Genomic DNA, 10,789 nt, shown 5'->3' on the forward strand with positions numbered 1-10,789 from the left:
TGTGCATTCTTTTAATGCAAATGTAAGTTCTAATGATCAAGATAAACTTGATTTGCTACAACGTATTTTATTTGCAGAATAAAAAGGATAGTGCTGAAAACTTCTTCTAAGTGAATTACTTGGGTGACTTTTCAATCGTTGCTCTCTACAGTTCTATTAATGAAAATCTAGTTTTGCTTTTTCATCTCACCTTTTAGATTACTTTTTTTTTTTTTGGATAGCAATTCTTTTCAATCTTCATTTCCCCATGTTTATAACTTCTCTAGTTCTGTAGAGAAATCAGAAATAGAGGGGTAGGACACACATCTTTCTTTATATCCCCCCAGTAATCAAAGATGAAAGAAATGTCAGCTATTGAATCAATTAACAGATATGCGATGATTACAGGTCCCCAACATAGTTAAAGCCTTGCACAAACAGATGAAGGAGAAAAGTGTGAAGACTCGTCAGTGTTGCTTTAACATGCTGACTGAGCTAGTAAATGTATTACCTGGAGCCCTAACACAACATGTTCCTGTACTTGTACCAGGTATGAGAAACATATTATTAATTTAAAGATTTATTAGTAAATTGGATGTGAGGTTTTGAAATCTTTGTCTTGACTGTGTAAAAGCTTTGAAGTGTTGCTTCTATTTAAAGAAATTGGCAAAATAATCAGCTGCTGTGTGGATCCATGTAAATATTTTAGTGACATATTTCCAGTAATCTTGAAAACAAGGGTTGACTCTAAGACTGAGATTTTTTTTTCTCTTATATCTTAAAAAAAAAAAAGGTTAATTTGTTTCTTAATTGCAAGATCAAATTGCCTTCTTTCTCATCTTAACAGAGTGAAATATTGTCCATATTTTAGCTTTTGGGACCTAAAATGTTAAATTTTGAACCAACAAGGAAAAGTAAGTTTGGAAAAGTTAAAGGTTCAGAATCCCATTATAAATAAGAAAATACATCATAAACCATCAACTCGCCCATGTCCCCTGTGTAGAGAAAGCTTAAAAACGAATTGATTGAATAAAATGGTGAAAGAGCCTTGGAAGCATTCAAGGAAGGCTGGGAGCAGGAAAACATAAATTGAGTATAGCTGCCTGCCTTCAGAAATTTTGCAGTGCTCCCACAGACTGTAAATACCCAACCTAAAAATACATTTGTCTTTTTTTTTCTTCCAGGAATCATTTTTTCACTGAATGACAAATCAAGTTCTTCTAATCTGAAGATAGATGCTTTGTCCTGTTTGTATGTGATCCTCTGCAATCATTCTCCCCAAGTCTTTCATCCTCACGTTCAAGCATTGGTACCTCCAGTTGTAGCTTGTGTTGGAGACCCATTTTACAAGATAACATCAGAGGCGCTTTTGGTTACTCAACAACTTGTGAAAGTCATTCGTCCTTTAGACCAGCCTTCTTCCTTTGATGCTACTCCTTACATCAAAGATTTGTTTACTTGTACAATCAAGAGATTAAAGGCTGCTGACATTGATCAGGAGGTGAAAGAAAGGGCAATATCTTGCATGGGTCAAATCATTTGTAGCCTTGGTGACAGCCTAGGCACAGACCTGCCTAGTACACTTCAGATCTTCCTAGAGAGACTGAAGAATGAGATCACTCGGTTAACTACAGTGAAGGCCATGACACTGATTGCTGGTTCTCCTTTGAAGATAGATTTGAGACCAATCCTTGGGGAAGGAGTTCCTATTCTTGCTTCTTTTTTGAGAAAAAACCAGCGAGCTTTGAAACTGGGCACTCTTTCAGCTCTAGATATTTTAATTAAGAATTACAGTGACAGCTTGACAGCTGCCATGATCGATGCTGTCCTGGATGAGCTTCCACCTCTGATTAGTGAAAGTGATATGCATGTATCACAGATGGCCATCAGTTTTCTGACAACGCTGGCTAAAGTATATCCTTCCTCCCTGTCAAAGATTAGTGGGTCCATTCTCAATGAACTTATTGGGCTGGTGAGATCGCCTCTACTTCAGGGTGGAGCACTTAGTGCCATGCTAGAATTTTTCCAAGCTTTGGTTGTGACTGGTACAAATAATTTAGGCTATATGGATTTACTGCGCATGTTAACGGGTCCAGTGTACTCACAGAGCACAGCACTTACTCACAAGCAGTCTTACTATTCCATTGCCAAATGTGTTGCTGCCCTTACTCGAGCCTGCCCTAAGGAAGGACCAGCTGTTGTAGGTCAGTTCATTCAAGATGTCAAGAACTCAAGGTCTACAGATTCCATTCGGCTTTTGGCTTTGCTTTCTCTTGGGGAAGTTGGGCATCACATTGACTTAAGTGGACAAATTGAGCTGAAGTCTGTAATACTAGAAGCATTCTCTTCTCCTAGTGAAGAAGTCAAATCAGCGGCGTCTTATGCATTAGGCAGTATTAGTGTTGGCAATCTTCCCGAGTATCTGCCATTTGTCTTACAAGAAATAACCAGTCAACCTAAGAGGCAATACCTTCTTCTTCATTCCTTGAAAGAAATAATTAGCTCTGCATCAGTGATTGGTCTCAAACCATATGTTGAGAACATCTGGGCCTTACTCCTGAAACACTGCGAATGTGCAGAAGAGGGTACAAGGAATGTTGTTGCTGAATGCTTGGGCAAGCTTACGTTAATAGATCCAGAGACTCTGCTTCCACGACTCAAGGGATACTTGGCATCGGGTGAGTAGTAGTAACTCATGTACATAGTGTAGCAAATGGCCTTATGCTATCTGTTAATAAATTGATCTAGTTTTGCAAATTATTCACTTAAATTTGGTAATAGTCTTGAAGTTTTGCTTTCCTCCCGCCCCAACAGTATGAAGCTTAGATGGTTCCATTTTTACTAGAAGAAATTAGTGATACATAACATGAATTAATTTTATGGTCTGCTTTCAGACTGGTATTTCAATTAACGATGTTATGTTTAACTGAGTTGTAAACTTAAAGGGGAAGGAGCATAGGTGACAAAGGGACAGCATTACTTGACAAACAGTTTTCTTAATTTTCAGATAAGAATTCAGAAATTTTTAAGCATTAGGAAGGATCATTGTGCATAATTCATTAATCAGTTTAATATCAAGAATATTGGCATGTTTTTTCATGTGCTTCTGCTTTAAAGAGGAGAGTGGTTTGTAGGCCTATGTGGTGAATTAAAAAATCTGTCCTAAATAGGTTCATTACTTGAATTTTCTGTAGCAGGTAATGTTAAATGTTTATTACAAATGTTATGGTCTCTCTTCCTCCATTTAAAATGGACCACGATAACATCTGTGGAGAAAACATACTGCATTGCTAGTAATAAGTAACATTTTTTCTTTAGTGTTCTTAAGAGTATTAGAAGTTTGAAAAGAATGGAATTGAACATGATTTAAATTCTGTGGTTGTACTGTTTTAATGTTACATGTTCACACTTTTGTTTCATATTAGGGTCCTCATATGCTCGAAGTTCGGTGGTTACTGCTGTCAAGTTCACTATTTCTGATCATCCACAACCCATAGACCCACTCTTGAAGAACTGCATAGGTAAGTTCTTTACTTTAGAGATAGCTTCTACGTTTTCAGACAAAAGAATTGCACTTAAAAATGGTTTGTTGTGTTTTCAGAAAAAGATATTTTCAGGTAGCAGAATTAGCTGCTAATGGTAACTATTGGAACAGTTATAAAATGTTTCCACACTAGCCAACTATTTGTCTTAATTCTAGCTTGTTTGAATTCTGAGCAGTAAAAGTTGTGTGATAAAAGTGTTATGTACTGAAGTTGTGATGGGTAAAGAATACAAGGAGCTAGGGCTTTTAGGAAAACAGTACCCAAAAGCTGGTTTCCTTTCCCATGCTCTTGCCGAATTATATCAGTTTGATGTAGTAAAGTACTGTCTTTACCCAGAAGGGTGATCCTGGAAATATTTGACATTCAATCATTTAGAATATGTATGCACATGTGAATTCTGAGTATTACCGGGTAGCAAATTGTAAATTTAGGTCCTCAGGATTCTATAATGCTTTGTGATCTGAAAGTTATTGGAAGCATGTATATTTTTACCGGGATAAGATAATCAGAGCTTTCTGTATAACATCAGTATGATGAAGAGCTTTGCGATGCTGTGTTATTTTGATCTTTTTTTCATTTGTATGACAAAGTATTGCAGATTTGTTTAATATGCTATGGCGAATGTTTTATAGTGGCTTGATTACAGGTTTAAAGATCAGTAAAAATTATGTATAGTGCTAAAAATAATGGGGGGGGGAGATTAATCTTTGAAATCATTCAGTTTTGTGGAGAACAAGGTTTTTATTTATAGGGAAGTGGTGTCAGTTCCTATGTGTTATTTTCATCACTAAGCTTAAAATTTTTTAATAATATGTTAAAGAATTGACTATGCTTGTGGATTTTTCCCCCCCCGCTGTCCCTCCTGTTGGAGCTGCCTTGCCTCTTTGGTTTCTGGAAATACTTATTGATTATCCAGTCAAAAAATTATCTAGTACTTAAAAAATCTCAGTTATCTTTAGTTGTGGTTTGGTTTTTTTTCTCTTTGAAGAGGTCACTTTGATGTTTACATGCTTTTATTTTTCTCCTTGTAAAAATTTCACTTCTCTTGGAAGTTGCTAGTAAAACTTCACAGACATTGGGGAAAAATATGATCTATTCCTGCAGGCATTTATTTTAACAAGACTGTGTTATAGAACTATAGACATACTAAATTGAAAATGCCCAGAGTGTGTGGTAGGGTGGGATGGGATGAGAGAGGCATTGCCACGTTAATACATACTGAGTGGGCTTATCTTCTGGTAATTTAGGAATTCTTACTATATGCCAATTTAGGGGTTAAAAATCAATGTATTGATAGTTTCTTTAAGAAGCGTTCTCTAATTCTTGAACTGCAGAATTTAAATTGGGTTTCTAATGCATATTCTGAGAGACTTTAATGCAGAAAAGGAAAGATTGTGTTAAATATAATTTTCATTAATTTTCACGCTGTACCTTTAAAACTAAGTTGAAATGTTATTAAGTGATAGTCATTTATGTTGTTGGTGGTTTTTTACTTCTGTTTCATTATCTGAAATGTGATCTCAGTTTATATAATACTTTGGCTGTGATTCTAATGAAATAGGTTTATTTGTCTAATCATGCTGAAATAGCAGGCATTGGTCTGTGTTACATCAAAATAAGTCCTCCACTAAACATGTCCTTTTGAAAGGTTAAAACTAAGCAAAGATATTTTTAAAGTAGCAAATGAAAAAGATCCTCATAGGTTGATTTATTTCTGTACATGATTGCAGGTGATTTTCTGAAAACATTGGAGGACCCGGATCTCAATGTCAGGAGAGTAGCCCTAGTGACATTTAATTCAGCTGCACACAATAAACCATCATTAATAAGGGACCTCTTAGATACTGTGCTTCCTCATCTTTACAATGAAACAAAAGTCAGAAAGGAGTTAATCAGAGAGGTATGTTAACTAAGAAAAACAGCGCTAAATGTAAGTAGATTCTTTGTTTTTTCTAAATATATTACTACTTAACTTTGTTTTTTATTTGCTGACAGGTGGAAATGGGACCATTTAAGCATACAGTTGATGATGGGTTGGACATAAGGAAAGCAGCTTTTGAGTGCATGTATACGCTTTTGGATAGCTGTTTGGATAGACTAGATATATTTGAATTCTTAAATCATGTTGAAGATGGCCTGAAGGATCACTATGATATTAAGGTTAGCTGTCATTTTGCTCTGTGTAAGCAGTAACTTAGTCAAAATATTTTAAATAGTGAATAGACTGAAATGGTAAAAAATACTACTTCATATGCTTAAGCACTTCACTAGATTTGCCATTTTCGTTGAAGTGTTGCTGTTAAGGTTACATAGCATTGTAGAAAATATCTCTCCATATGTGTGCTGAGCATAACTGATTGTTGAATTGGTTTTCTCTCAACCTAGATGCTAACCTTTTTAATGTTGGTGAGATTGTCTACCCTTTGTCCAAGCGCAGTGCTGCAGAGATTGGATAGGCTTGTTGAACCTTTGCGTGCTACATGTACAACTAAGGTATTGTTTTAAATTTTAAACTTATTTAAGCTAATTATTTTGCGTTGTCTTATAGAAGTATAAATGAACTTGCGTATGAGAAATACTTCTGAGAATCTAGGTGTATTGCTGTAGCATTTCCTGAGTGATAGTCATAAGCTGCAATAGGGTGATATAAATATGTGGACCCTTATATATTAAGTTTCTTTAAATTACAAATGGAGGAGTAGACTTGTTCGCTTCTTTTTGAAAATCTTCTGTTTCTTTGATGCCATTTCTTTTGTTCCTTAAAAATCTAGCTGCCACTTGAGCAGCTTGTAAGTCTCATTTCATTATGAATAGTGAAACTGGAATACTGAGAGTTTTTCTGACTTCTGATAATCATGTTGTTGCAGACAAGCATTTGGGTGACGAAGGATGGAGGCAGTGTAAAGCAGTCCTATTTCTGTTGGGTTTTTGTCTGTTTGGATTTTTCCCTTCATTTATATTACAAGATTCTTGGGTCTTAGCACAGTTAGTCTCCTTTCCTTTCTGCTCTTGTCTTGACCTACCTGCATATGCTCTAACAGTCATTTAATGCCTTGCTTTTCCATTAATGTAATCTGTTATATTTCACATCAAGAAATTTGACTGCTTTTAATGACAGTTTATGTTTGTATCACTGAAACATCTTTGAGAATTATAACAGAAGGTTAAGCAGTTATTCTAATGAAAGTAATCTTTTTAAAAATTTCTATTCTCTGGAAGCTGGAAGCACTGTGATAATATCATTGTAATGTTATTTACTGACCTTACTAGCTAGAGGTTGGCTGCTATAATTGTTTCGATTTGGTAATGGACTTGGTAGCTTGCAACCATTTTCTGCTTACCAGGCAGTATTCACGTTTCAGTCTTATTTGTAAACTGCTGGTAAAAAGGCTGCTAAAAAAATAGATGTTTAGAGGGGTTTTTTTGCTCATTGGGTTTTTTCTTGGGATTTTTGGAGGTGTGTTTTTAAGAGGTTAGACCTTTTTGAAAGCTGTGCAAAGCAGTATTATGGAAGGAAATAGGTCTTTGTAAGATACATATTTTTTTTTTAAGGTGGGTGTAAAGGGAGGGTTAAGCAAAGGTTTAAAATATATTTCCACTTTTTTTCCCCCTAGGTAAAGGCAAACTCAGTGAAACAGGAGTTTGAAAAGCAAGATGAACTGAAACGATCTGCTATGAGGGCAGTAGCAGCGCTTCTAACCATTCCAGAAGCAGAGAAGAGTCCATTAATGAGTGAATTTCAGTCACAGATAAGCTCTAACCCTGAGCTGGCAGCCATCTTTGAAAGTATCCAAAAAGATTCATCATCCACTAACTTGGAATCAATGGACACTAGTTAGATGTTTGTCCAAAATAGGGACCATTATGTTGAACCATATGATGCACTGAATTGACAGGTTATGAGTAAGAAACAGAAAAAGTATCTAATCTACACATTGTTCCACTTTATTTACCTTTATGGAGACAGTTGGCTTTTCCCATTGTTGCTTTTCTAGCATTTATTCCAGAAATGTATTTCCATAATCCAGAGTTTGTTAACCACTCTTGTTTTAGTGGATTTGGCCACATTTGGAAATTAAAAAGTTGACGCATGGTGTATGGAAATAGGTTCCAACATCCATTTGCCCTGTAATGTTTAGGATTAAAATGTCAAAATTTTGTGACCATGATTTTTTTTTTTTATTTTTTATTCACTCTTTCTACTTGTAAACAAAAAAGGGAGGGAGGTGGGAATCAAGCATCCAGGTGCACCATGTTTTTGTATAACTTTTTATTCTTTTTTGTTTCAGCTTCATAAATTGGTTTGGCTGGCAGATGAATTCTGTGTAAGATTTATTATATTAAAGAGAGGGTTTGGGCACAGTTCAAAAAAAAAAACCAGACATAAATGTCATTTTTAAAGATGTGGGGATTAGAAAACAATATCCCTATTGTGCGCACTAATTTTGCATGAGCAAGTTTACAAATATATATTGTCTGTAAAACAGCATGTGCAGTTTATTCGTAATGCAAGTTAAAATAAGTTCTACTGTATCAGTGCAGTTTTCAGGTATTTTGACATACAGAATATTCTTAGAGGAAGGGATGAATGAAGGTTGGTTGTCTTAACCTGGCTCTTTTAAATGCCAGTAGTATGACCCTGCAGATATTGTTACAGTAAATATGACAACTCCTGCAGTTTTAATGGTTTTTTTCATACTCAAAGACTGGACCTCCTGCAATTGAGGTGAACAAACCTGAAGATTAGAGGGAAGTAGGATGAGATGGAGGTAGAATAAGCAGAGAACACCAATAGCTGCTCAGTGGCTGCTGAACTCTGGATTCAACTTTGCTTTTGTTACAAAAGTATGAAATGAGGTTTCTTCAGTGGCTTCTACCTCCTATTCTTCATCCCACAGCTTTTGTTAAGGCACTAAAATACGATGTTACCTAGAAAAGTATTGCCAGACCATCATTTTGTGCCTGTCGAATGTTTTCTGGCACATGGAACCAGCAGTAGATTGCAGTGCTGCAAGTGTCATACAGTATTCTGGCAAGATAGGAAACAGGGAATGGTCTTACAACTGGAGGGACATGGAAAGCAAACAGATACAGGAAAAAAAAATTCTGCCATGAACATGCTGAGGTAATTTAAAAGTGGATGAGAAGGTGATAGCTGGCAGTCCCGCAATGAACTGGATTTGGGAATTTAATAGCAAAAGATGGGGAAGCACTGCCTCAAATTGAGACTTGTCATTACTTGGTTAATGCAATTGCTTAGATATCTTTTTTTTTTTTAAGTCAGATCTGAATTTGATTTTTCTCTAGTTAACTGGTATTTTTTAGCTAGTTTGATATTTTGGAAACCTGTTATGTGGATAGGTGGCATATGCTGCTACATGACTAAACATACATTTTTATGACCTCAGAGATGGTTTCCTGTGAGCATTGGGGTTTGGGGGCAAATTCTTTACCTTACATGCTTGCAGCTTGGGAAAAGCGGGGGAGATATTGGTGCATTTTACTTTAATAAAAGGACCTGAACAAAGAGATCTATGAGCTCATTCAGTAGTAACAATTTTAATGCTGTAGAAATTTTTGAAATTGTAGCTTTCTCTGTCTCCAAAGTCTTCATACTAATGTAACAATTGTCTTCTAGAAGTAGAAATAAATGAGATTAAATGTACCAACATATCTAAATGTCATGAAAAAGAATGGGATGACTCTAGAGAGAAACCATATGGTAGAAAAAGCACTGTAAATAAGGTGCATTTTATCTTGCTGTATAACTCATCTACTTCAATTACAGCAATATACAGGCCTCCTAATTAAGAATCCGTTGTGCTAATTAGTTGTCAAACTAATCTTAGAACTTTTGTGTTAAGTTTTCAGAATGCATTAAAATGTTTTATAGACCTAAAGCTAGGTGTGAGAATGGTATGATAAACATGAAATGTGAGGCTAAAATATGTAAATAGAGTAGGTGGCAATGGTAAGTAAACAGAATACTTGTATTCATAGTTGAGAGATTTGTGTGTGTTTATGTACTACCATAATGCCTAATGTGGTGGATGCAAATAATCTTCACTTTGTTTTTTTACAGTACATTACAGTGGAGCAAGCTTAAGGACAGAAGAGGAGGTTGAGCTATATTACATAGTGAATGCTTTCTTGCAAGAGAGTAATTTTCACTTTGCCCACTGATGAAGCAGGTGGGAACATAAGAATTAAATCTTCCCTGTAAATTACAGAAATTCTAAGAGTATGGTTATCTCCAGGTAGCAATTGTCTATTTTGGTTACGCAGGAAGGTTGTGCAACACTCGTGTGTATGTTTATGACACTCATAAAGGTTGTAACTGCACCATAATTACTGAAATTATTTATTAGTTTTATAAAATCTAACCAGGTTAGGCATTCAAATTTCACTGATTTTCACTGGATCATTTGATAGACCCCACCCCGTTGTATATCCAAGTATTTGGGTAAATCTGGAGTATTTATGCTTTTGGTGTGATTAGGTTCAGGTAATTCTGTTAAGGATGATGTCAGGAATACCTGTAGCTGTTCTTTAAATGCTAAATATCTGAAACGAAAATATGAAATTACTCCCACTGAAACAAAACCAGAATTCTGAAAAGCTGCTCTTAAAGATTTTTTTTTTGTACGATTAGAACTTTCTGTAGTGTTTTTCATCATTTTGCACTCAGGCAATTAAGACCAATTAATAAGCTTGCACATAATATAGAAATGGTTGGCTAGTCCTCACATTGTAGATTCTTGCCTTTAAATATTTTTGTATCTCAAAAGTACTTAATGCTCTGAGTTTCCCTGAAAAATCTTGCCATCCTTGCAAGGGAGGTCTTTAATTATAAATTGAAAACTACAAGTACCTTAAGAACACTGCAGTTCAATCATGTAAATGGATTTTTAAAATATAGTTTTCCTTCAAAATGTTACATCTAATACAGCAGTTGACAAAATAAAAAGAGCTGAACTACTTCCAGATTGTATTTTTGAGGTGAACAAAGCAGTACATGTAAGCAGCATTGCTTCTCTGAAATGAAGGATTATTTTAACATTTCATCAACTCAGATTAGAAATATGAATTAAAAGTTCATATCTGCTACTGTTGCATTTGGCTTAACAAATATACTCAGTAATGATGCTAGGAACAAGTTCACCCTGCTCTGGTGGACAGGTTAGTATAAGTGATTTAGCAGCTGTTCCCATATTTACTGGTACTTCCCCTTCCTCACCTCCCCTTGAGATGTCTTCAAAAGCAAA

The 10,789-nt window shown here is 35.5% G+C and overlaps 1 protein-coding gene across 1 annotated transcript in view; it reads left to right on the top strand.

Moving 5' to 3' along the window:
* The window catches only part of CAND1 (cullin associated and neddylation dissociated 1), a 32,940-nt gene extending 22,445 nt beyond the window's left edge, over window positions 1-10,495 (top strand). Inside the window, exons 9-15 of the mRNA XM_054826886.1 lie at window positions 388-529; window positions 1,164-2,657; window positions 3,405-3,500; window positions 5,255-5,424; window positions 5,520-5,684; window positions 5,910-6,017; window positions 7,139-10,495. Of these exons, the coding sequence (XP_054682861.1) occupies window positions 388-529; window positions 1,164-2,657; window positions 3,405-3,500; window positions 5,255-5,424; window positions 5,520-5,684; window positions 5,910-6,017; window positions 7,139-7,363 (2,400 nt within the window). The 3' untranslated portion in view covers window positions 7,364-10,495. The remainder of the gene's footprint in view (window positions 1-387; window positions 530-1,163; window positions 2,658-3,404; window positions 3,501-5,254; window positions 5,425-5,519; window positions 5,685-5,909; window positions 6,018-7,138) is intronic.
* The last annotated feature ends 294 nt before the right edge of the window (window positions 10,496-10,789 follow it).

Source organism: Grus americana, chromosome 1 (genome assembly GCF_028858705.1).
Source record: "Grus americana isolate bGruAme1 chromosome 1, bGruAme1.mat, whole genome shotgun sequence".
NCBI lineage: Eukaryota > Metazoa > Chordata > Aves > Gruiformes > Gruidae > Grus > Grus americana.